Genomic DNA, 27,647 nt, shown 5'->3' with positions numbered 1-27,647 from the left:
GCAGGGAGACAGGGTCAAGGCAGTACCTACAGGGAAGTAGGTACTTGGAGGCTAGGCTCTTGCTTGCTGGATCCATGTTGCAGCCAATAAGAATGGCAGCTCCCCAAGTCCTACTCCACTTGGTAACTCCATAACACCTCACTCAATGCTAGAACATATAATCAAGATCTTGATTATTGGTTAGAATCATAGAAGAATTCTACTATGGAAAAATGTTCTATACCAGGAGTGAGTGGAGGAGAGGCTATGGACACCAGTTCTGTGGTGTCTTTTAAAAGAAGCACATAGTCTTGCTAGCCAAAGGTTGATTTTGTCCAGCCTTTCATCAGGAACTTAGAAGCAATTGCCTACTTTTGTATTATAGATGTTCCTGCTCCCACTTTTGTGCCCTGAGAGCTTGTATGCTCATGATCCTGGCACAAATTCCATTTCTTCCCCTCTTGGGTTTGACTTGAGTCCCCACCATCTCCCTCAGGCCTGCCCTCCTACAAAATCCCCCAGTAGCACCAAGTGTTAAGGGCCCTCAGAGCATACTAGGCTGAGGAAGCAAGGTAAGCTGCAGGACTCCAAGTTTCCTCCAGCCTGGGACAGTGTCAGAGCCCTACCTGTAGAAGTAAGAGCTTTTTTCCATGGCCCAGTGGAAACTATTCATTTCTGTGTCTCTTCTAGCTGTCCATATGTCTTGGTCTTAGATGAGGAAGGTGGGACCACCAATGACCAAAAGGGCTACGTAGTCCACAAGTGGAGCTGGACTTCTAAGACAGAGACGTTGCTCTCCCTGGAATACAAGGTAATGGTAAGCAGCACAGGGTGGCGGGGGCGGGGGCAGCATTGAGCTCCTCCACCATAAGGAGTGCCTTGGCAGCCTTCTCTGGGCTGCTCAGCATTAAAAGCCACAGGACTACCTATAAGACAGGAACCCTGCCCTCAAGGAGCTCAGTCTCATTCAGAGGTTCCAAAATTGGTGTGTGGTGGCCCAGGGCTGGCTGAGGTAAAATTTTCACCAGCCTACAGAAACTGTTAGCTGTGATCTTTCTTGGTAATATCCTTCCTATTTTATTTTTATTATTACATTTTTATAGTTAAAATGTCCTTTATTTTATGAAATAACAATTATAGTAATTGATAATTTTATCTCTAATGTCTATACATGGCAGTAATAAAATTTTATTCAGTCATTCATCAAAGATTAAATAATTATTTAATGTTGAATTATTACTAATATTAAATAATAACAATAAATTTAATTTATTAACAAAGTAATTGAATGTGTTTGTCACTTTATCTAGGGCAGAGTTTCTCAACCTTGGCATACTGGTATTTTGGCTGGATAGTTCTCAGTGATGGGGGCCATCCTGTGCATTATAGGATGTTTTTCAGCATCCTTGGCCCCTACTCATTAGATGCCGGTAGTGGCCACTCAGTGTGACAACCAAAAATATCTCCAAACATTGGCAAATGTTCCCTAGGGGGCAAAATTGCCCCCAATTGGGAACCACTGATCTAGAAGATAGAAAGATAAACAAGACCCCCTCAAGGAACTCAAGAGTCTAGCGGACTAATAAGAACACAACTAGACAAGGATAAGAGCTGCGACAGGGGCAAGCTTATAGGATTGGGATTCAGAGAAAGATCACAGAACATAGAATCAGCTCAAGGTGACCTCAGATTATGGACCCCAAGATAAGGATTACAAACATAAGTGCTCTTAGAGTGCATGGAGGGGTGCAAGCATCCTAGCCCTAACCCTCTGTCTCTTACCCTTTCTGTTAATCCTGTACATTGGCCATTGGGTTTTCTCCTTATATTCTGCTTTCTTTAGATCACACCTCTGCTCAGAAATATTCAATCCCTTGAGTATGCCTCATGCTTACTAACCCCATAGCCTGAAATGCACCCCCTCTTCCTCTCTGCCAACTCAAACTTGCCTTCCTGCAAAGCCCTTCTCAGACTTCCCCTCTTTCATGGCACCCCAGCCCATACCCATTTCTCTCTTCTCACAGTGCCCACAGACTATATTAATCATTTCACAATTAGTAATATAACGAAGAGGTTCTCAGCTCTGGCTGCATATCAGAATCACCTATAAAAACCAAAAACCCATTGCCATCGAGTCAATTCTGACTCATAGCAACTCTATAGGACAGAGTAAAACTCACCCATAGGGTTTCCAAGGAATGGCTGGTGAATTTGAACTGCTGACCTTTTGGTCTGCATCCGAATGCTTAACCATTATGCCACCGGGGCTCCCTACAGGACTTTAAAAAAATATAGATTCCCAAGCACAGATCCAGAGCAATTCTGATTCAGTTGGTTTATTATGAGTTCTGAATTTCTGTAGTTTTTTTAAAGTTCACAAATGTTTCTGATACTTGGCCAAGTCTGAGTCCCCAATATAAGGTTGTTGAGTTGTCTTAATATATATGTATGAAAAGTTTATAGTCCAAGAAGATTATAAATTAGTTGAAGGCAGGTACCATATTATGCGTTAATGTGGCCAAGTGGAAAAAGATCTGGGATGAGAGACTGAGGAGCCTACTACTAGTGTCAGCTTTTCCAGACTTTGGCTGTACGGCTTTGTGAAAACCACTTAGCTTGCAGCATCTAAATAAAGTGGGTAATGGAACCTGCCCTCTTGCCTCGCAGTGCTTTTGTGAGAATTAAATAGTGGAGGGGAAGATACTTTGACATCACTAAAGTATTTTAGCAGTGTATTTTAGCTCATTGTTTTATCCCCTGGAACTGTATACGAAACGTGCAACAGGTGCTGGGATAGTCAGGAACAGCCTGGAAGAGAAAGTGGCCCTTGAGTTGTAACATGAGTGTATGTGAGTATGATTGACATAAAGTGGAGAAGGAAGGAAGAATATTCTGGGTAGAGGGAGTAGCATTTGTAAAGGTTTGGAGTTGGGGCTCAGTGTGGCAACCTTGAAAGTTCACAAATGTTTCTTGTGAAAGAAAGGTGGGACCTGAGGTGTATAGTTTGCAGGTTGGGGGTGAAAAGCATTGGATGAAGGGCTCGCATGATGTCTGGAGGCTGCAGTGGCTAGTTTTTTGTTTTGTTTTTAACTCAGATATTTGCCATTTATAGTGTTCTTGATTCCTTCCTGAAAACCAAATTTTCCTCTGGTATAATTTTCCTTCAACCTGGAGAATTTTCTTCAGCATTTCTTGAAGTACATATCTGGCAACAAACTCTCAGTTTTCTTTTATGTCTTTGTTGAAGGATATTTTACTAGATATGGAATTCTGAGTTGACGGTTTCTGCCCCACCCCTCCCCCCGCCAGCACTTCGAAGATGTTGTTCCATTGTGTTCTGTCCTTCATAGTTTATGTAAGAAGTCTGGGGATTTTCAAATCACTGCCCGTTTTCTCTAGCTGCTTTCAAGATTTTCTCTTTTCTTGGTTTTCTAAGTTTGACTATGATGTGTCTAAGAGTGGTTGCCTTCATATTTATTCTATTTGGGTTTACTGAGCATCTTGAACCTGTAAATTCATGCATTTCACCAAATCTGGAAGTCTTCTGCCATTATTTTAGAAAAAAATTTTTGCTCCAATCTCTCACCTTTTCTTCTCAGAGTCCATTACACGTATTTTAGAACTTTTGATATTGTCCAAAAGGTCCTAGCGGTTCTGTTCTTTTTTCAAAAATTTTCTCTTTACTTCTCAGATTGATTAGTTCTATTCATCTATATTCAAGTTCACTGACTTTCTTCTGTCATCTCAATTCTGCTATTATGCCAATCCTGTGAATTTTTTTTTAATTTTAGATATTATATTTTTCAGATCTAGAAATTCCATTTAGTTCTTTTTTATAGTTTCTATTTCTATGCTGAGATTTCCTATTTTTTCATTCATTACAAGTGTATTTTTCTACACTTCATTGAACATAGTTAAATTAGCTGCTTTAACTTCCTTGCCCGATAATTCCAATGTCTGGGCCATATCTGACAGGGTTGGCTTCTGTTGATTATCTGTTGTCTTGAGCATAGGTAACACTTTACTAGTTCTTCATATGTCACATAATTTGGATCGTATTCAGAACATGGCAAATGTTATGTTGTGGAGACTCTGAGTTCTATTATATTTCTCTGAAAAGTGTTGATACTCTGTTTTAACTGGCAATTAACTTGGTTAGACTCAAACTACAAACTCTGTCTCACAGTGGGCAGCAGCTCAAATCTAAGTTCAATTTTTGTTTGTTTTGCCCTACCCGTAAGCTGTTTTGAGTCTACCCTGTACATGCATGATTTCAGGGATTGGCCAGAAACTTGTGCAGTTTATAGGCAGAATTTGGAGCTCTCCTTCTCTGGCTCTGTCCATTCTTGAATTCCTTCCTCACTTTCCTCTGACTATAGTTGCACCATTTCTGTCCTCTGGCTCTTTAGGCCAGAAAGACAGTGGGTTTTCTATGAGAATTTTGGCCATGACTGTGGCCCACCCTCAGCCTAATAATGTAAATAATAAATGTAAAACAGAAACTCACACCATGCTGATCCCTTCTTTTAAGTTTTGACTCCCTTTCAAAATCTGCCTGCTTTTTTTTACAGGTAGCTGTTTTTGTATTTTTCAAGTTTTAGTAACCTGCATGAGGGTCATCCTGTTAGGAGCTGACTTTGTTATATTGAAAGTAGAACCAGGTGGTTAGTTTTTAAGCTGAGGACTGGTATGGTGGGTCAGCATTTGTGTGGAAGGTCAGGTGGAGAGGGAGAGAGCAGTGGAGGGGCTTGTGGAAAGGCTAGTTGTGGGGCTACTAGTCAGACCTGACATGAGTAAGAGTGGTGGCAATAAAAAAGAGGGGAAAGACATATAGAAAAATAAATAATTCAATGGAGTTCTTTTACAGGCTATACAGGAAAATGAGAGAGGAGGGAATAATAGATGACTCCACAGTCCCCAACCATGCGTCTGGGTGGGTGACAGTCCCATTTGTGGAAACAGGGAAGTTGGAAAAGAGGATCAGTGATTGATATGGTTTTAGATATGCTGATTGGGCTCAGTGGTCATCTCTCCCTGGGCTGTTGCAACATAGATCCTGACTCTGAGTGAGAGATTGGTGCTGCAGATAAGGATTTGGGGATGATGGATATATGTGACCGGGCTGGCTTATGAATGAGTAAGAAGATAAGCAGTAGCTCAGTTTGGAGAGCACCATATTTGGGGCATTGGGGGAGAGAAAGAGAAACCACCCAGGGGTCAGGGATAATAAATAACAGCTTCACCATCATAAGTCCTTTGCATGTTTTATCCCATGAAATTTGCTCAATGTCCTAGAAGAAATGTTCTACTATTGTCCCGAGTCTCAGGAAAGCTAACCAACTTGCCCAAAATTGCTTAAGTAGTAAGCGGTGATACTGGGATTTGAACCCTGTCCAACTTCAGGAATTGAGTTCTTAACCATGGCTCTATACTGCATTCCTCCAGGAGAACAGGAGAGGGTAGGGATTCCCTTTAGTGAGGGTGATCAACAATTTTGAAGATCTCAAAACTTGGCAAGAAGACAGCCATAGATAAATGTTTTCAGGGTGCTGGAGGATACTAGAATCCTGACTGCAGAGAATGAGGAACTGGCTCAATGGTAAGGAAGTTAAGTGTAGACCCTTGGGCCACCAAGTGGAATGTAGAATAAAATGACAGAGTAAAGTGGAGATTGTTTCCTAAATTCAGAAGAATCCTGAGAGTGTTTGTAGGCAAGAGGGTATTGTAGATCAGGGATATTGAAGGCTGAAGAAAGAAGCATTTCCATTCAACAGCCACATACTTGTAGGCCCTTGGATAGGGCCACTCTGTATAAATAACTCACTGCACATGTGAACTGTCCAGGAGACTTGAGTATGAGTCGTTCTGCCCTGTCCTGATGATAGCTCCTCATGTTTGGTATGGGCCTTTATGGCTTACAAAGTCACTCCCATAATCTTTATCTCATTGCTCTAGCCTTTCAACTATATCTTGTCGAAGAATTCAAGATTCAGAGAGGCTAAATGGCTTGCTAACAAGAGTCAGGGCTGGGGCTCACCCCTAGACCACCATGTTCTCAGTAAGGAGTGAGTTGGTATAAGGGCAACTCACTCTCTCTATGTTCCCACCTGGGACTATTAAACAGGAAATCCCACCTTTGGGAAGTGATGAAAAGGGGAGCTTTTGCCCCTTTTTCCACTAGTCTTTGGCACTTCCTCAGAGAAAGAGTAGTAACATATTTGGTGAGTATAGGGGAAGGGATTGAGCACGTGTGGCTCAGCCCCTGTGGGGTTCACTTTTTCCATCTGCCCACCCACTCACAAGTGGGATACCTTCTGGTGCTCCTTGCCATAGGATCAGCTTCCCAAGCTCTAGGGCAAGGTTTGTAGTAAGACTGGTGCCTGGGTGCATACTAAGTCAGGGGCAAAGTATTAGCCTCTGATCCAAGCTGCATTTCCAATCCAGCTTGACCAGAAACGAAGCTGTTCATCTGCCTGATGTGGTTCTAAACTTGGGTTGGAATGGGAAGGAACAGGGATAAGGAGGCATCAGTTACTTTTCCTGCTAATCCACCAAAGAGAGACTGGAATCTTTCTCTTTCCCATAAAAGCTAAATTCTAACATAAGAAATGGAAAGATCTTACAAATTCTTCAGTCTCGAGTGAAGAGGTGTTTTGTGGTTTGTGGTGGTTCAGGAAAGGGTAGGTGGGACAATAGAAGCAGGAGTCCTGTGATCATTCATTCCTTCACCTGCAGGTGAATGATCAAATGAAGTTGACCGTGCTGGGGCAGGACTCAATAGTGGTCACCTTCACCGCCCTGAATGAGACAGTAACACTCACTATATCGGCCAACAATTGTCCTCATGGGATGACACATGATAAACGGGTAAGGCAAAGCTGACCAGCACCCAGCTCTGACCCCAGGGCATCTTAGTGTGGGGGGCCACCTCACATCTCAATACCTTTGCTCGTGCTGTCCCCCCGATGCAAGGCCTTACCTCTTTCTCTGCCTAATGGACTCCTACTCATTATTCATGGCCTAAGCTTAGAGTCACCTTCTCTGTGAAACTTCTCATATCAGCTAAGAGTCTTTCAGCTGTCAGTGACAGGACCCAATGCAGACTGGCTTAAACATAAAAAGAGAACATACTGGCTCAGCAACTGAAAACTCTGTCAATATCTAGCTTCAGGCATCGTGTGGATCCAGGTCCTCAAACGATTCCGTAAGATCTTTCCAACTCTTGACTCCGTTCTCCTCTTTATTAGATTTATTGTCAGAAAGTTTCTCTCCTTATGGTGACAAGATGCTCATGAGCATCTCTGGGCTATTATTATACCAGTTTTCATCTTCCCCGGAGAAGAAAGCTTTTTCTTGCCTAAGCACTGCTGTAAAAGTGCCATTTTTCAGCACTCACTGACTCCCTTGGCTATCTGTGGCTGAAGTATTCACTGTGGTGAGGCTGTGTGTTCCTCTTATTGGCCAGGCTGGAATTTCATGCCCATCCTGGGAGCCAATAGGGGAGATCAGCCCAGGGCTGAACCAATTGGTTCTGCCCAGTTCAGTCATGGTCAACGAAACGAAACCCAAAAGGACTCAAATTTTTAAAATGTGGGTAAAGCATAACGGTAAGCAGAATGGGAAGAATTATGAGTTGAAGCCCTGCTAAGAACTTCATTTCCCTCTCAGAAAACAAGGGCAGCGTGTGCACTGGGTAGTAAACAAACCTCTTGACCAGCGGAGTTGAAAACAGTGGTGTCCCACTCAAAGATGGCGGCCGACTACGTCGCTTTGAAAGTGTGTTGCTCTCCACAGTCCTGGCAATAATCCATCCCGCCACATCAGGCTCCTGAAAGGGTTGCTATGCCTCTTCCAAGTCTCCCATTGCAGGGCTTCAACTTGTAATTTTTCCTCTTCCGCATATCTTTCCACTTCTCTCAAATTAAAAATTCAAGTCTGTTCTGATTTCACTTCGTTGGCCATGGCCAAAGCCCTGGATCAGCCGTAAGTGGACCATCTGGGCTAAGTATGACCAGGAGTGTTTTCCTAAAGGAAAAATAATGGTGCTGTTATCAGCAGGAGAAGAAATGATGCTAGACAGAATAACTGCCAATGTGTTGGCGACCACTCCTCACTGCTCCCTTCCCCACCCAGGTAGAATGCGTCTCTCCCTCTGCTGAGCCCTCCAGCAGTGACGCTCTTCCGTTCTAGCATTCCTTTATTTATGAGCCAAGCTCCTCCACCACACTGCAGATCCCCCCTGGGTCCTACTAATGTCTGTTTCCCCAGAATTTAGCACAGGACTGCTTAAATTAAGTACTTACTAAGTATTTGTTCCACCACACATCTGTCAGTTTGTCATACTATGGTGGCTTGCATGTTGCTGTTATGCTGGAAGCTATGCCACCAGTATTTCAAATGCCAGCAGGGTCACCCATGGTGAAGAGGTTTCAGTGGAGCTTCCAGACTAAGGCCATGAAGAAAGCCCCGGTGGTGATCTACTTCTGAAAATTAGCCAGTGACAACGGTATGGATCACAACAGAACGGTGCCCGATGGACACAGTGCTGGAAGATGAGCACCTAGACCGGAAGGCACTACCATAGCTGCAAAACAGTTCATACAGACTGACAATCGTGAAAACAGTGAAGGACTGGGCAACACTGCGTTCTGTTGTGCATGTGGTTGCCATGAGTCAGAGCCGACTCAATGGCAGCTAACAACCACAACAGGTATTTGTTGGATGAATGAGAAAACAGCAGAGGCTTCTGTTCATTGGGTCTTCGTTGACCCTGCTGCGTGCCTGGGTCTGGGTCAATACCACGGGGAGAGAAGGAGGAGATGGAGAAGACGACCAGAACAACACACAGTCCCTAATCCCTGAGGGTGTATAGTCCGGAAGGGAATGCTTGACGTGTAGCACTGAAGCACCCAAGGGCTCAGTCAGATGGTGCAGACCATTCTCGTTCCATAAAGGGCACTTCAGCGGGGCTGGCTTACTCAGGGAGGGCTCCTTGGAGCAGGAGCAGGGTGACCACACCTCCCACTTGACCTGGGCCAATCTCAGTTTACACCTGTAAGCCTGGTGGAATTATTAAGAGTACCACCTTTCACTCTCTAAAGTGTCCTGGTTTGGATGATAAATTCTATGGTCATCCTGAGCATGAAGTGAGCAAGCTGCAGAGGTAAGTGCCACTGCATGCCACAGGCCCACAGACTCACAGAGCTGGCCAGTATACCAGTTGCCATCCGTTTGGTTCTAACTCACGGTGACCTATGCGTATCAGAGTAGAACCGTGCTTTGTAGGGTTTTCAGTGGCTAATGTTTTAGAAGTGGATTGCCAGGCTTTTCTCCCAAAGCACCTCTGGGTGGACTCGAACTTCCAGCCTTTTGGTTAGAAACTGAGCATGTTAACTGTTTGCCCCACTCATGGACTCCACAGCCGACACAGCCCCTAAAGAGCGCTGGCCCCATTCTCATTTTCACAAGGAAACCAAGGCAAAGATTTGTTGGAGATCAATGTTATCTGAATAAGAAAATACCTGTGTTTCTCCTGGAGGAACAATTTGCCCCTGTTTTTTTCTACTGCATTTTAAGTGCAGCAGCGTTTCAACTTCAGCCATTCGTTAACTAATTCAATAAACGTTGATTAGCAACCACAGTGAGCCAGGTTGGCTGACGGGGAAATAGAAATGAAGAAGTTACTCTCCTTCTCATCTCTGAGATACTTTCAGTTTATTGGATTATAACCACCAGTTATAATCCAGCTTGATTAACGTGGGGTCCCAGATAGAGGGGCGCTGCAGGTACTGGGGACCAAGGAGAGAAAGTGTTCATTAAAGGGGCCTCAGAGGAACTCCCAGGAAATGCAAATGCCAGTGAATTCAACCTGGACTGGTTGCTTCAAAGATCAAAATATCCACAGGATTTTCAGTCTGTCTGGGCTGAGAGAAATTATCAGGCTTGTGGATGACTGTGTGCTGTCAATTTGGCCCCGTACTATTACTCTAAACATCATTGTCACGTGCATGCTATGTATGAGGTCACACATCTGTTTCTTGAATACCTTTTCAGACTGTGTAAAAATGTAAGTTTACTTCTAAAGGGCAATAGGTTTTAGAAAAGACTCATTCTTGTAAAATTCCAGGAATGTTCTGTTTTTCTGGCAGCCCATGGTCGGGTTATCTCTGAAGTCTGGAACACAGCTGAGAAGCAGGGCATAGCAATTAAAGACCCCATGAATAATCAAGAGAAGTCCCTCTAAGTTCTTGTACTACACGTGTCCTCTGGGCATAGGAAACCAATGCCGCAACCACCAATCGCCGTCAAGTTGAATCCGACTCCTGGCAATGCCACGTGTGTCAGAGTAGAAGTGTTCTCCACAGGGTTTTCAATGGCTGATTTTTTGGCTGTAGATTGCCAGACCTTTCTTCTGAGGCACGTCTGGGTAAACGAATAGCCAATTTTTCAGGTAGTAGCCAAGTGCTTTAACTGTTTGCTCCTCCAGGGACTCTAAGCATAGGAAAGCCCCTCAGTGATTCAAGTCTTTTTTTTTTTTTCCTGAGCTTAAGCAAGTTTTGCAAACTAGAATCAGAAGTCCAGAGTTAGACGGATGGTTCAGTGCGGTAGCCACAAGCCACATGTGGCTATTGAGCACTTGAAATGTGAGTAGTCCAAATTGAGATGGGTGGCAAATGTAAAATAAACCCAGATTTCAAAGACTTAGAATGAAAAGAGAAAGTAAAATCTCTCATTAATAATTGTTTATGTGAGCCACAGGTTGAAATGATAATCTTTTTTGATCTATTGGGTTAAATAACTATATTATTAAAATGAATTTCACCTGTCAAAATTTTTTTCATATGGATAGTAGAGTATTTAAAGTTACATATGTAGCCTGCAATGTATTCCTACTGGACGAGCTGGTCTAGAGGGCAGAGTCCCCATTATGGGAAGCATGCATTAAGGGAAGTTTACAGAGACTCGGTGTGACAGGTAGAAGGCTGCAAAGTTAATTAAAAATGGCATCATAACTCACAGAGCATAACTGTCTTGGGGACATTTAGCAAAGGGCTAAACAGACCAGTACGCTGAAACAGCTTCTGGAAACAGTGCAGCCTTAGAGAAGATGGTAATTGACCATGACCAAGAAGACTGACCTGCCAAAAAAGCGGTCAGGTTTTAACCTTGTCTGTCTGAGAATACAGGATGTGTACCGTATATTACAGCATTCCAACTAGGTAACCAGATGAATAAATATCATGACTTATTGCAGGCAGCAGGGTTTCCAAATGTTGCTTTCACCGTGTGGTTAAGCATCTCAGGATATTTCTGCATGAAATCTTGAGGCTCATAGGATTGGCTCATCTGAGATTCTTGGACTGTGAAAGCTGAAAGGAGCCTATGGGAAAATTTGCTGAGCGTAGAGTTGGCAAAGAGCTTAGGCTAGGAAGAAGCCATAAGGCCTTTCCCTTCCTTGTCCTAGGCCTCAGTTTCCTCAACCGTGTAGAGCTCTGTGAGGGCCTGCCCAGCTTTGATGTGCTCCCACTCTGTGACTTTTGCAATCTGTTCAATTGCCACTGTGTGTGTGCTTATTTGGGGTGGCTTATCCGTCACCTACCAAATTCCTGGCCACCTAGGAAGACTGTGGGGGATAGCCCCCTCCCCCCAAGTCTCTGTCACTGGGAAGCTTGTTCGATAGCTTCCCCAGACACTCATCACCCTGGAAGAGCCACCCATCAGAGTGACAGCCAAAACGGCAGTTGCAGCTTTTACAGCCCTGCAGCCTGACTCTTCACTAAATATTTCTATCAAGGCAGCACTTCGGGAGCGAGGTAACGTCTTAATTTAAATGCTTTATTAGCTCGGAGTGCTACCGCAAATCCTTTTTGGAAGCAGCCTGGGTATAAATTACAAATAAATAAATAAAATTAGCCCAGAAGCAGCTGCTGGGGCAGGCAATCTGAAGGATTGTTGCGCCCTTCTATTCATTGGGACATCCTTTACAGAATCCCTACTTGCAGGGTAAGGAGGAAGCTGGGCCAGCTTCGCTGTTCTTTAGAAAAGCTGTTTGCCACCCGCCCCATTCTCCCACTCTCTCCACCTGATACTTAAATTCCACAGGAGAAATTTTTTTCGCTCTTCCCCTGTGTAAAGAGGAGACCTAGAAAGCATGGGTCCTGCCCTCAAGAATCTGATGAAGTCTAGGGACAGAGGAAGAATAAAAATGACCAGGACACAGGGCAGAAGGGAAAGGAATGGAAGCAGGACAAAGATGGCAGTTTAGCATAGAGGGCAGTTACTGTTGGCTACGAAAATCTGGGAAGGCATCCGGGAGAAAAAGACTTTTAAAAAGTTGGGTCCTGACTACAAATTCCTCTGGAATCTGAGACCGATTTTGCCATACCACTGAGACGCCCCAACGGTTCAGAGGGCATTGTAGATCAGGTTCCCTGGGAACAGACTCTGAAATGGAAACACAAATGCAGTTGTTTATTGTGGAGGATTCCTGAGGGTAGCAGGCTTGGCCCGAGGGAGAGGTTGAGCAGCAATGCAGTCACAGCAAAGACCTCAGTGATCCCACAGGTGCCCCGGAGCCAGAATGGCCCTTTAGCGTAATCCTGGATTGAGACAAGAAGCCTGAGTCTTTGTCCCCACAATGACCAATCGTCATGCATGACCTTTGGCCAAGGACAATTCCTCAGCTGAGAGCTATTGGCAGCTGGAGAAATGCAGGAGCCTCTGGGAGACATACCACGGTATCTACTACAGGGTGGGACTGGCAGCGCAGCGAGAGCTCCCAGAGGCCTTGGTTCATTCAGCTATTTATTAATACAATGAACATTTGTTGAGCTCCTTCTACAGGACAGGCACTCAGACACAGAGGATGCTGTCTTAGTGACCTAGTGCTACTGTAACACAAATACCACACGTGGGTGGCTTTAAAGAGCAGAAACTTAATATTCTCACAGTTCAGGAGACTAAAAGTCCAAATCAGGGTCTTGACCATGTAGATTCCTTCCTTGTTGGTAGCCCCAAACACTCCTTGGTTCCTTGGCAATTCTCACATAGCATCTGTCTTTCTAGTATGTGTGCGTCCTTCTCTGTGTCTATGCTGCTCTTTATATAACTCAGAAGTGATTAGGTTTAGGATCCACCCTACACTGTTATGACTGCAACTGATTGATTACATTATATCAGATTGCACTGTGAATGGTGATTACATTACGTTACGTTATGTTACACTACATGCACAGGTATAGAGGTTGGGGGGACACAGTTCAATCCATAACCAATCAAGACTCACTCCCTGGCCTCTAGGAGCTTACAGTCTAGAGGCGAAGACAGATTCAGATACAATTAATTACTTATGTCTTCAAGTTCCAGAGAGACCATTATGGGGGTTCAAGGCAAGTGGCAGCTCTGGGCAGTAAAATCAGGGAAAACCTTCCAAGATGGGGCCATGTGAGTCAGGTCAGGGCCAGTGTGCAGAAACTCACGGGGCTGAGGGGAGAGAAGTGCTTTTCAGGCAGAGGGAACAACACATACTCCAAACAAGAGCAAGTCCTGGTTTTCACTGGGTAGGGCAGACAACACCTCGAAGGGCAAGTGACAACCGCCTTTCCCTCTCTGCAGGTGCCCCGCAGAATCAGCAGCCTTGACGACAAGATTTCTAAGATGAGCCGAGCCCTGGCTGAGATCAAGAAGAGGTTTCAGAAAACAGTGACTCAGTTCATGAATTCTGTCTTGCTGACAGCAGGTAACAAGGGGGCAGAAAAGTGGGTCACCAGCAGGTTGTCTCATAGGACAGCTCTCCCCCAGTTCCTACTGATTGCTTCATCTTGAGTCTGAGTCTCCAACAGGGTGGCCAAGGCAGGGAGGATTGTCCAGGTATAGATGGGGCATTAGACTCCAATTGCCACATCGCTAATAAACAGTGAACTTTGCCACTTCAACTTCTGAGCCCTCTCCCTGTGTGTCTGTTCATGTTTCTGTGTGTCTGCCTTATTTTCCTATGTCTCTTATTGTCTCCCTGTATCACTCCTTGTCCCCAGCCCCACATCTAGGTCACCTGTCAGCTCCATGTTCCACATCGTCCATCCATTCATAGCCACTGTTCCTCCCTCCTTGTTGTGGGAGACCTCAGTAGAAGAAGAAAAAACAGTCACCTCCCCAGGCTGTTCTTGTCAGGCCCACAGAGTTCCCCTAGGCAGGCATGGGTAGCCTCAGGAGCCCTTCCACCTCTGGGCTTTCCTCATCACGGCCCACGGACCTGGAGACAAAGGATCACTCACCCTACAGTGTGTTGCGCCCTTGCTAGATACCAAGGGGCTGTGCTCTCCCCAGGGCCTCCATGGGGAAATTGTCCTTTGTCCTTAAAGACTCAGTTAAAATGCCCCCCTCTCTGGGAGGCCTTTCCTGACTCCCCCGGCAGAATTGGTCACACCTTCTACCTTCCTCGGGACACCCAGAGCATTTTATAGGTGCTCTAATTTTATAGAGCTTACTTCCAAGCATTGTAAAGGAATATTAGCCCTGGTAGCACAGTGGTTAAGAGCTCAGCAGCTAACCAAAAGGTTAGCAGTTTGAATCCACCAGGCACTCCTTGGAAACCCTATGGGACAGTTCTACTCTGCCCTATAGGGTTGATATGAGCTGGAATCAACTCAACAGCAACGGGTTTGGTTTGTTTTCTTTATACCCCCTACACCCCAGTCTGGGCCAACTCTCTGTGCCCAGCATCTATCACCCACTAAATGTTTGGTAAGCGGATAAAGGAAAAAGAATTCCCTGACCTCAGAAGTTTTCCAGGCTAGTAGGGGAAGCGAGACAAGAGTGCAAATAAATACAACACAACGAAGGAAGTAGATGGAAGTTACTTAAATCTGGCAACCGGGGAAGAGAATTCTGAGGGACAGGAAGAGCATGAGTCAGAAATGCATGCTGAATGAGGTCTCCCTCTGTACCCAGCCTCTGCGAGGGTGCAATGGAGGATACAGAGCCAAATGAGGCCAGGCCATGTGGGGAGAGTGAGGTCTGCACTGGATCTAGACAATGAAGAGAGGTGGGATGTCTTCTTCTTACATCCATCCAACATTTACTGATTAAAACTTGTACTAGGGTTAAAATATTGCCTGATACAGTGCTGGAAGATGAGCCCCCTACATTGGAAGGCGCTCAAAATACACAGTGGCTGCAACAATGGACTCAAGTATATCAACAATCATGAAGATGGCACAGACCAGGCAGGGTTTTGTTCTGTTGTGTGTGGGGTCAGCGTGAGTCAGAGCCTACTCAGGGACAACTACTGACAATAACATTTGTACTAGGCAGTAGAGGGGAGGCACTCCAGGCAGGGGTGCCAGGAGGAGTGAAGAAGTGGGGATGGAGATGAGCTGGCAAGGGCTCATGTGTTCAGAGCCTCAGAGCAGAGGCAGAGGAGGCCAAGGAGGTTGGCTGAGGCAAGGCTGGGAAGAGAGATTGATGGCAGTGTCTGTTAACAGGTCTATTCACCATAGAATATCCCATAAGAGAAGAGGCAGAGCTCATTCGGACCAAGGTGAAATCCGGGCCTTATGTTGATCGGGCCCCCAAGCTGAGTTTATTCTCAGGAGAACCTCTCTTAAGATCTCACTCGGCGCGACCAGAATCCTCGATTGGAGAATCTTCCAGGGAAGAGTCTGCATCTGCTCCTGTGAGCCCCACTCGGAGGAAGACCCTCAAAATCCAAGCCAAGCCCATGGTTAAATCCAGGTTGGTGGAGCCCTTCGTTTCTTCCACTTCTGTGTGTCAGTTGCTGTCATGGGTAGATGAAGGTGAAGGAGACAGAAGAGGCCCCTCCGTTTTGGTGCTTAAGTTCTAGGGGAGGGGAAAGATAGAAGACAAACAAAGGAGCAAATGAAATAATTTTAGATAATAATAAGGGCTAGGAAGCAAATAAATCAGAGTAATAGGCTAGAGCAGGGGTTGGCAAACTATGGCTCACGGTCCAAATCTGGCCTTGTTGCCTGTTTTTTATGGCCCATGAGCTAAGAATGGATTTTGCATTTTTAAATTCTTGGGGAGAAGATCAAGAGTATTTCATGACATGTGAAATTATATGAAATTCAAACTTCATTATCCATAAACAAGGTTTCGTTGGAACGCAGCCACACCAATTTACTTGCATACTGTCTGCAGCTGCTTTCCTGCTACACTGGAAGAGTTGAGTAGTTGTGACAGAGATCCCCTGGCCTGCAAAGCCTAAAATATTTACTATCTGGCCCTTTAAGGAAACCCTGGTGGCGTGGTGGTTAAGTCCTAGGGCTGCTAACCAAAAGGTCAGCAGTTCAAATCCATCAGGTGCTCCTTGGAAACCCTATGCAGCAGTTCTACTCTGACCTACAGGGTCACTATGAGTCGGAATTGACTCGATGGCAACAGGTTTGGTTTTTTTTTTGGCACTTTATAGAAAATGTTTACTCCCCACCCCCAGAGCAGAGAGTATAGTGGTGTGGGATGTGCCCCACTAGGTGGAGAGGTCAGGGAAGACGATTCTGAGGAGACGGTATATAAATGGAGGTCTGAAGGATGAGAAATCAGCAGCCACAAACAGATATGGGGAAAGAACATCAGGCAGAGGGTACAGCAAGTACAAAGGCCCTGAAACAGGAACAAATATGGTCTGTGTGAGGAACAGCAAGAAGACCAGTGTGACTGGACGTGAAGAAGGGGGAGTATGATGTGAATTGAGGACAGAGAGGTAGGCAGGACCCAGACCAAGGAGCCTTTTTTGCATCAGAGGAAGCCATTCCATGGCTTTGGGAAAGGGTGTGTGTAAAATGGTGGCAGTGGTACTAGCATCATCACCTGTCTAACCTCATGGGGGATAATGACCAGGATCAGCCCAAAGCTGATTCTCACGGGGTGGAGATCAGGCATACCTCCACTCCAAGCTTTTTACCAATTCTGACTCCAGCTATTCTCCCCACGACACTCTATTTCTGTACTGGGTTCAATAATCTATTGCAATTGCCACAAAACTCACAGACTGTACTTACAGTTAAATGGTTTATTAAGGAAGTAACAGGGTACAACCTGGGATCAGGATCAGGAAGCATGTAGGCAAAGTCTCCCTTCTTCAGTGCAGGACAGCTCTTTCAGCTCCTCTAAATTGTGCAGGCCTTCTCTCTCTCTTTCAGGACAGACTCCTCTCAGCATCCTGAGGGCAGGTTCCTTTCAGCCCCCTAAGGACAGGCTCCTCTCAGCCTGCTCAGAACAGGCTGTCCTTGGCACCCTGAGGACAGGCTCCTCCTGGCCCTCTCAGGACAGACTCCTCTCGACCCATCTCAGGACAGGCTTCTCTTAGCCCTGCTGTCTGTTGCCACCAGCTCTGCCACTGAGCCCCTTCCGGGCCTCTCACTGTCCTCAATATTACAGCCCTTGGCCTGTTACAGATCTTTTATGAGGTTCCTTGCCTCCTCTCTCTCTTTCTTTGCTGCTTCTCTCTTCTTTGTTCCTTTTGCTTCTTCCTGCTGCTTCTCTTCCTGCTTCTTTCTGTCTGACAAACCTCTGTGGGGATGGCTGCTTAAATACACAAACACCTTGTCAATTTCAAAGCATGGCACTCTCATCAGGGCCATGAACTGACTAATCCTCTCTCAGTAGGCTACAGACACTTCTTTTGCATAGTAGGTGTGACGGTTAAGGTTATGTGTCAACTTGGCTGGACCATGATTCTCAATGATGTGGCAGTTACATAATGATGTAATTGGCAGTTATATAATGATGTAGTCACCCTCCATGATGTGATCTGATCTGATCAGCCAATCAGTTGTAAGGGGAGTTTCCTTGTGGATGTGGCCTTCATCGTATATTCTGGCAAAGTTTACTTGCTTGCTCTGGATCCTGCATCTGGCTCATCATCATCTGACATCCGATTCTTGGGACTTGAGCCAGTGGCCTGCCATATTGCCTTCCAGTCAAGGGATTCATCAGCCTCCACAGTCTGTAGACCAGCAGCCTCCTGCCTTAATTGCCAGTCTTGGATTCATCAGCCTCTGCAGCCCATGAGCAAGTGGCCTGCTGTCTGCCCTTCCGATCTTGGGTTCATCAGCCCCTGCAGCTGTGTGAGTCAGGAGAAGCCTCTAGCCTGACACCTGACCCACAGACTTGGAACTTGCCAACCTCTACAACCGTGTGAGCCAGTTCCTTGAGATAAATCTTTCCCTCTCTTTATACATACATATATATATATATATAATCACTGGTTTTGCTTTTCTAGAGAACCCAGCCTAAGACATTTGGTGCCGAGAGTGGTTCTATACAAACAAAATCATAAGGATGAATTTTCTGAATTGGTTCTCAAGTGTCACTAATCTTAAAGGTACTGATGATTCTGCCTCCAGTCGTAAAGATGACGCTGCTAATCCATGGCATGAGATGGCAATATCAGTACGCAAAATATCATCACCAATAGATCAAGTATTGCTGAGAAGCAAAGCCCTGGGTAATTGCATGTTTGATACTTTTCTACAATTTTGTTAGAATGAGGCTGGTTGGTTGACCCTACTTTCACTAGACAAAGTGGTTAAAGAAAAGAATGAGCTTAGGGCTTCAGAGTCACAACTTAAGCACAGCATAAAAGACCTCAAATTTGCCACTTCTGCCCTGAAAGACTTATTTCTTGTAGTTACAGAGCCAATACTGCAAAAAACCAAAATCAGAGTCTTATTATAAGAGTGGCTGAATTACAATGCGAATGAATCCCCAACCTCGAATGGTGTCTGAAGTTAAAGTGATACCATTGACCGAGAAGAAATGGGATCCTGAAACTTGGGATGGAGACATATGGGCAGATAATGAGGAAGCTGGGGACACCGAGCCCGTAAATTCTGTTGAATCACTCCTACCAACAGAACCAGCCCTCTTACCCCCACCTGAAGAGATCACTCCACCTTTGTCTGCTAAGCCACCCTCCCCAGTAAAACCATCATCCCTTCCACCCCCATCTGATGAGATTAACCCAGCTGTGCCTGAAGAGTCTTTGTCTGAGATATCACCTGCAGCAACACCTGGGGTATTCCCTGAAGTAGGGAAATTGGCATGTTAGAGTGGATTTCTCAGGGGAGACCCACAAACCCACACATGGCGTGCCCAGAGGACACACCTTTTACCACAACAGTGAGGAACAAATTTGTGAAGGAAGCCCCAGCATCCATGAAGACTGCTGTGATTGCTATTTCATGTAAGTCAGATTTGACAGTGGGAACTACCCTAACTGAATTGGGGCCTAACTACAACGGGGCTGATTGGATCCCATGGTGGTAGGGACAAGTGGCAGCACTCAATCGACAAAGACAAGGTTGATGTGGTTGCTGTAACCGACAGTGGAGTTAAAGCAATAATCAGAGTAGCCTGACTCATATGGACTTATGCTGTTGGCTACTTAGTCATGGTGTCTCTAGGAGTGAAAGAGATGGATGGGAAATGTACTAAATATTGACTTGATCTGTACAAGCAGAAGAATTCCAGGTCAAGTGAATGGCAGTCCAACTCAAATCTCCAGAATAGAAAGTCATGGCCCCTCAGTCAATTCCCAGACTTGAGCCAGTTTACAGACCCACAAACCCTTGAATGAAAGGGAGGCTGGGTCCCTTTGAGGAAGAACCCCACTATGCTGCCAAAAATTTATACCGTTAATCTCTTTCCCAGCCTTCCCCAAAGGGATCTATGGTCTTTTACAAGAGTGACTGTTCATTGGGGAAGAGGAAAAAATCAGACTTTTGGGGGATTACTGGATACTGGCTCTGAATTGACAGTTTTGTTCTTATTGGGATAGACACTCTTGATACAGATTTGCCTTCCTTGAATGCAATGCCTCTGCCAAAACTACCATCTGTGGACTCACAGAATCTTATCCACCGTCATGGTATCCAACAAAGCATTGCCTCAGATCAAAGGACTCACATCACAGTAAATGAAGTATTCCTCATGGAATTCACTTGTCTCACCATGTTCCCCATAATCCTGAAGCCACTGGCTTGATAGAACAATGGAATGGCCTTCTAAAGACACAATTCTGGTGCCAGCTAGGTAGCAACACTTTGCAGGGTTGGGGCAATGTTCTCTAGGAGGCTATATATGCTCTAAACCAACATCTAGTATATGGTGCTGTTTCTCCAATAGCCAGGATTCATAATTCCAGGAATCAAGGTGTGGAGATGGTAGTGGCACCACTCACTATTACCTTAGTGAGCCATTCACAAAATTTTTGCTTCCTGCCCCCATGACCCTATGCCCTGCACATCTAGAGTCTTAGTTCCAAAGGGAGGAATGATCCCACCTGGAAACACATCACTGATTCCACTGAACTGGAAGTTAAGAATGCCACCCAGCCACCTTGGGGTCCTCAGGCCTCTGAATCAACAGGCAAAGAAGGGAGTTACCTTATTGGCTAGAGTGTTCGACCCTGACTACAAAGGGGCAATTGGATTGATGTTGCATAATGGAGGTAAAAAAGAGTATGTCTGGAATAAAAGAGATCCCTCAGGGCATTTCTTAGTACTACATGCCCTGTGATTAAAGTCTATGGCAAACTATAGCAACCCAATTCCAACATGACTACTGATAGCCCAGACCCTTCAGGAATGAAGGTTTGGGTCACCCCACCAGGCAAAGAACCATGACCAGTTGAGATGCTTGTTGAGGGTATGGGAATACGGAATGGGTGGTGGAAGAAGGTAGTTCTAAATACCAGTTATAAGCATGTGACCAGCTGCAGAAATGAAGACTATAATCGTTGAGTATTTCTTCCTTGTCTGTGTGCATCAAATATTTTTGTTTTCTTCACTTATAAAATATATGATGTAAATGGGGCTAGTGCATTTTTGGTTGTACATATGATAGTTGTATCATGTTAGGTGAATGTATGGCTTCATAATTGTCTATTTAGAGATTATGGTTTAAAGAGATGTGTACAGGTGCCAAGTTGACAAGGGGTGGGACTGTGATGGTTAAGGTTGTGTGTCAACTTGGCTGGACCATGATTCTCAGTTGTTTAATAGTTATGTAATGATGTATTTTAGCAGCTATGTAATGATGTAGTCATCCTCCATGATGTGATCAGCCAATCAGTTGTAAGGGGAGTTTCCTTGCTGGTATGGCCTCCATCCAATATGTATATCGATGTTCTGGCAAAGCTCACTTGCTTGCTCTGGATCCTCCATCTGGCTCATCATCTGACCTCCGGTTCTTGGGACTTGAGCCAGCATTCTGCCATATTGCCTGCCAATGTTGGGGTTCATCAGCATCCACAGCCTGTGAGCCAGCAGTCTGCTTCTTACCTGCCAATCTTAAATTCATTAGCCTCTAGCCTGTGAGCCAGCATCCAGCCATCTGGCCTGCAGATCTTGGGTTCATCAGACCCTGCAGCTACAGAGGCCTCCAGCCTGACGCTTGACCCCCAGACTTGGGACTTGCCAACCTCTACCGCCACATGAGCCATTTCCTTGAGACAAATCTACCTAGATGGTTAGCTATTTATACACTTCACTGGTTTTCCTTCTCTAGAGAACCCAGCATAAGAGAGTAGGCTGCAGGCACTTCATTTTCACAGTCTATTGACCAGTCCCTGCAAAATGCATACCAATCGCAGGGCAGGCTACAGCCCAGGTCCAGACAAAAAGTATCAAAACCAAGTTTTTTACAGTTTACCCAGGAAATGTCAATCAATCTGAACATAAGTAACAAACCCTCTGTGGTAGAAAAATAGGGAAAAGACCTATCAAGGGTTATGGGAAAAAAAACCTCTCAAGCTGTTTTTCCAAAGAACCAAGGAAAAAGATCTCATAAATTTTTTATATCCTGTTTAACAGCTTTCCCTACTCAAGCAACATGGCAATATTGTCCAGAGCTGCCTTTTAGTAGCTTTTTTGGTTTCGACTATCAAATTTATCTCTATCCTCCACCTGGAATTTATTTCTGTACCTGATGTGATGTAGTGGTTGTCTAAATTTGTTCCATATGGCTGTCTAAGTGATCTAGCTCCACCCATTGAAAAAATTTTTATATTCTCTCAGCTCTTTGGTGCAAACTCTGTCACAAGTCAACGTCCTGTGTATATAAATTATCATTTTCTGAGCTCTCTATTTTGTTCTTTGTCTAACGTTTCACCAATACCAAACCGTCTTAATTATTACAGCTTTATAATAAATATCGATATGCAGCAGAGTGAGTACTCAAACTTTGTTATTCTTTAAAATTGTTGGCCCTTTACATTTCCATGAAATTTTAATATCAGCTTGTCAATTTAAAGAATTTCCTGGGATTTCAGTTGAATTGTTAATGTCTTTTGAAATATTTCAATCCATGGACATGGTATATTCCTTTAATTATTTAGGTCTTCTTTAATCTCTCTATAACATTTTATATTTTTTAGCACAGAGGACTTTTATGTCTTTCATTAGATTCATACCATGTTATTTAATGGTTTGTGTGCTATTATAAATTATATTTTTTTAATTTAATTTTTCTATTTGTTGCTAGTATGTAGAAAGGCAATTGGTTTTATCTCATTCTTAAATTTATTTTTAATTTTCATACAGTAAACTTTAATCTTTTTGGTGTAAACATCTATGAATTTTGACAAATGCTTAGAGTTGTGTAATCACCACCATAGCCAATACACAATGGTTCCATCAGTCCTTCCCCCCAAAATATTCCCTCATGCAACTCCTTTGTAGTCGAATTCTTCTCTCATCCTTATTCCCTGAAAACCACTGATCTGTTCTCTGTTACTAGTTTTGCCTTTTCCAGAATGTCATATAAATGGAATTATACTGTATGTAGCCTTTTCAGTCTAGCGCCTTCACTTACCATAATGCAAGTGAGACTAATCCTGTTTTTGCATATATTAATAGTTTGTTTCTTTTTATTGCTCAGTAGTATTGTTTCAGGATTCCCTAAGGACCACCTCCACATTTGGAGGTTCATTAAGACTCATGGGACTTAACATACAGTTGTACTCATAGATAAGATTTATTAAAGTGAAAGGATTCATGATATAATCAACAAGGGAAAAAGACACAAAAATTGGAGAAACCCATGTAAAAGTTTCCATATTCTTTTTCCCTCCTGTGAGGGGACACACCACTCATGCTTCTTTCTCCAGCAGCAAAAAATGCAGTAACGTGTATGCAATGTTTCTGCCCAGGGAAGCCCATTAGAGACCCAGGACACAAAGTTTTTATTGGGTCCTGGTCACATAGACACCTTCTGCCTAGCAACTGTCAAAATTCCAGACACCCAGAAAGAAAGCAGACGTTCAGCATAAATCACATTGTTTGCACAAACAGTCTAAACACAATGCAGGGAATGGTTCAGGTGCCAAGTTCCCAGATGTAAGCCAAGGGCCAAACTTGTAATCAGTCCCTTCTAAAGATAATAGCCTCAGGCCTTCTGTGTAAACTCTTTTCTGCACATATTCCATTGTATGGTTGGGCAACGTTTTGTTTCTCCACTCACCCATTGACAGACATTTGACTTGAGTAAATGCCTGAGAGTGAGATTGTTGGGTTGAATATTAAGTGTATGTTTTACCTTATAAGAAAGGCCAAATTATTTTCCCAAGTAGCTATACCATTTTACATTCCCACCAGTAATGTATGAGAGTTCCAGTTGTTCCGAATCTTCATCAGTAGTAGATATAGTCGGTTTTGTTTTAGCCATTCTAACAGATGTGTAGGGATAGCTCATTATCATTTTAATTTACATTCCCTAATAATAATGATATTGAACATCTTTTCATGTGTTTATTTGCCATTTATAATCTTCTTTGTTGACGTATCTGTTCGAATATTTTTAAAATTACTGTGATATATATGTACACATAAACACACATATATATTTTAATAAACATTTGCCATCTCAGCTATTTTTACACATGCAATTCAGTGATATTAAATACATTCACCAAGTTGTACAACCATCAACACTATGTTTCCAAATTTTTTCATCACCCTTAACAGAAACTCAGTACCTCTTAAGAAATAACTTCCTCCTTTTCTCTCCCACCTGCCCCTGGTAACCACTAATAAAATTTGTCCCTCTGTGTTTGCACATTCTAGATATTTCATATTTCATGTAAGTGTGTTGTTGTTAGGTGCCATTGAGTTGGTTCCGATTCCTAGCGATCCTATGTACAACAGAACAAATCTACCCTTTCTCGCACCATCCTCACAATCATTGCTATGTTTGAGCCCATTTTTACAGCTACTGTGTCAATCCGTCTCATTAAGGGTTTTCCTCTTTTTCACTAATCCCCTACTTTATCATGCGCGACGTTCTTCTCCAGGGACTGGTTCCTTCTAATAATATGTCCAAAGAACATGAGACGAAGTCTCACCATCCTTGCTTCTAAGAAGTGTTCTGGCTGTACTTCTTCCAAAACAGATTTGTTTGTTCTTCTGGCAGTCCGTGGTATATTCACTATTCTTTGCCAACACCATAATTCAAAGCCATCAATTCTTCTTAGGTCTTCCTTATTCACTTTTCAACTTCAGCATGTATATGAGGTGACTGAAAATACCATGGTGTGGGTCAGACACACTGTTAGTCCTTTTATATCTGCCTTATTTCATGCAGCATAACGTTTTCAAGGTTCATCCACGTTGTAACATGTATCAGAACTTTATTTCTCTTTATGGCTGAATAATATTTCATTGTATGAATACTACATTTTGTTTGTCCATTCACCTGTTGATGAACACTTGGGTTGTTTCCACCTTTGGCTATTGTGCTCTGAACATTGGTGTACAAGTATCTGTTTCTGTCACTCCTTTCAAGTCTTCTAGGTATATACCTAGAAATATTTTCCCTAGTGGCTACACCATTTTACAATTTCACCCACAGTGAATGAGGCTTTCAATTTCTCCACATCCCCTGCAACACTTGTGGTTTTCTGTTTTTCTGATAATAGCCATCCCAGTTGGCGTAGAGTGGTATCTCACTGTGGTTTTGATTTGCATTTCAGTGGTAGAATTCTAGCCTCCCACAAAGGAGACCCAGGTTTGATTCCCAGCCAATGCTCCTCAAGTGCAGCCACCATCTGTCAACAAGGGATTGCATGTTGCTATGATGCTGAACAGGTTTCAGTGGAAGTTTCAGACTAAATGGACTAGGGAAAAAGGCTGGATAATCAGCTTCTGAAAATCAGCCAGTGATAACCCTATGGATCAAAACGGTCTGACCCCATTGTGCACGGGGTCATCACGAGTGCAGGTGACTTGATAGCAGCTAACAACAATGTCAACAATGACTAATAACATTGAGCATCTTGCAATGTGCTTTTTGGTCATTTGTATATCTTCTTTGGTGAAATGTATATTCAATTCCTTTGTCCATTTTTCAATTGGGCTTTTTATCTTTTTGATGTTGAGTTGTATAAATTATTTATATATTCTAAATATTAAACCCATATCAGATATTTTCTTTCACTTTGTAGGTTGTTTCTTTACTGTGTTGATAAAGTCCTTTGACACACAAAATTTTTTAGTTTCAATGAAGTCCAATATGTCATTTTGTCTTTTGTTGCTGGGGCTTTTGGTGTCATATCTAAGAATCTATCGTCAAAAACTAGATCCTGAAACATTATCTCTGTGTTTTGTTCTAAGAGTTTTATGGTCTTAGTTCTTACATTTAGGTAGTTGATCCATTTTGAGCTAATTTTCGTATATGGTGTGAGCTATGGGTCCAACTTCATTGTTTTGCATGTGGAAATCCAGTTATCTTGGCACCGTTAATTGAAATCTGTTCAAATCTTTTGCACATTTTTTATATGGCTGTTTGTTTTCTTATGTTGAGTTTTGAGAGCTGCTTATTCTAGATACAAGCCCTTTATCAGATATGGGATTTACAGATATTTTCTCACAATCTATGGCTTGATTTTTCATCCTCTTACAGAGCAAAAGTTTTCTGTTTTGATGAAGTTCAATTTATCAGTTTTTTCTTTTATAGATTGTAACTTTGGTGTCATGTCTAAAAACTCTTGCCTAACCCAATTGTTCTCCACCAAAAATGATTTTGTCCCCCAGGGAACATTTGGCAATGTTTAGAGACATTTTTGATTGTCACAACTAGGGGGTACTACTACCATCTAGTGGGTAAAAGTCAGCAACGCTGCTAATGATCCTACAATGGACCAAACACTACTTCCACAACAAAGAATTATTCAGTCCATAACGTCAATAGTACCAAAATTGAGAAACCCCGGCCTAGCCCAATGTCACAAAAAGATTTTCTTCTATAAGTTTTATAGTTTTATGTTTTACATTTAGGTCAATGGTCCATTTTGAGTTAATTTTTTTTAATAAGGTACAACGTATGAGTTGAAGTTCTTTTTTGTTCGTACTAAATGTTCCAACAGCATATTTCAAAAAGATAACATTTTCTCTTTTAAATTGCCTTTGCACCTTTATAAAAATATCAATTGGCTATATTTATGTGGGCCTCTTCCTGGATCCTTTATTTTGTTAATACTGTATGGTGAATTACACTGATGATTTTCAAAAGTTGAACCAGCCTTGCATTCCTGGGGTAAGCCCCACTTGGTCATAATGTATTTTTCTTGCTAGTTCAATTTTCTAACATTTTGTTGGTAATTTTTTGCATCTATATGCGTGAGGGTTATTGGTCTGTAGTTTTCTTGTAATGTTTTTGTCCAGCTTTGGCATCAGGGTAATGTTGGCCTAATAAAATGTATAGGATGTATTTCCTCCTCTTCTATTTTGTATTGAATTGGTATTAATTTTTTCCTTAAATGTTTGGTACAATTTATCAATGAAACCATCTCACCAAGTTTCCTTTATTGGAAACCCTTTAAGTACAAATTTAATGACTTTAATAGTTATAGCACTATTCAAGTTATCTGTTTCTTCTTGAGTAAGTTTTAGTAGCTTGTGTTTTTAAAGGAATTGGCTCATTCCGTCTAAGTTGGTGAATTTACATGCAAAGAGACATTTGTACTGTTCACTTATTATCTTTTTAATGTCTGTAGGGCCTTTAGTGATAGCCTTTCTTTTATTTCTGATATTGGTAAATTGTGTCTTTTTTTTTTTTTTTCTTGGTCAGCCTAGTTAGAGTTCCGTCAATTTTATTGCTCTTTTCAAAGAACCACCTTTTGGTTTCATTGTTTTATCTAATTGTTTTTCTGTTTACAATTTCATTGATTTCTGCTTTTTATTGTTTTCTTCCTTCTGCTTACTTTGTGTTTAACTTGCCCTTTTCTGGTTTCTTAAGGTATAAGCTTAGAGTATTGATTTGAGGCCTTCTTTTCCAATGTATAAACATTTAATTCTGTAAATTTTTCTCTAAGTACTCCTCTACCTGCATCCCACAAATTTTGACATGTTGGATTTTTGTTGTTATTCAGTTCAAAATACAGTAAAACCTGCGAAAGCTGGAGCTTGTGTAATGCAGAAACCTCTCAGAGAAGGAAAACTCAAATATTTTCCACTAAAAGGAGTGATAGAAAAGTGGTAAGACTGCACCCTGTCAAAGGCAGAAAACTGACAAGACCCAGAAAAACAAGGCAATCCCGTTCCGGTTCTCAAGGAGTTTCACTGTATTTTCTAATTTCCCTTGTAACATCATCTGTGACCCATGGGTTATTTATAAGTGTGTAATTGGTTTTTTGGGTTAATTTCCAAATATGT

At 43.0% G+C, this 27,647-nt stretch overlaps 1 protein-coding gene across 1 annotated transcript in view; it reads left to right on the top strand.

Annotated features, from left to right (window-relative positions):
- Window positions 1–27,647, top strand: part of C20H3orf20 (chromosome 20 C3orf20 homolog) — an 84,007-nt gene that overhangs the window by 37,216 nt on the left and 19,144 nt on the right. The window contains exons 7-10 of the mRNA XM_049863416.1: window positions 670–790; window positions 6,715–6,846; window positions 13,594–13,717; window positions 15,462–15,711. Coding sequence (XP_049719373.1) covers window positions 670–790; window positions 6,715–6,846; window positions 13,594–13,717; window positions 15,462–15,711 — 627 coding nt within the window. The remainder of the gene's footprint in view (window positions 1–669; window positions 791–6,714; window positions 6,847–13,593; window positions 13,718–15,461; window positions 15,712–27,647) is intronic.

This window comes from Elephas maximus, chromosome 20 (genome assembly GCF_024166365.1).
Source record: "Elephas maximus indicus isolate mEleMax1 chromosome 20, mEleMax1 primary haplotype, whole genome shotgun sequence".
Lineage (NCBI taxonomy): Eukaryota > Metazoa > Chordata > Mammalia > Proboscidea > Elephantidae > Elephas > Elephas maximus.
This window is presented reverse-complemented; position numbering and strand designations above follow the sequence as displayed.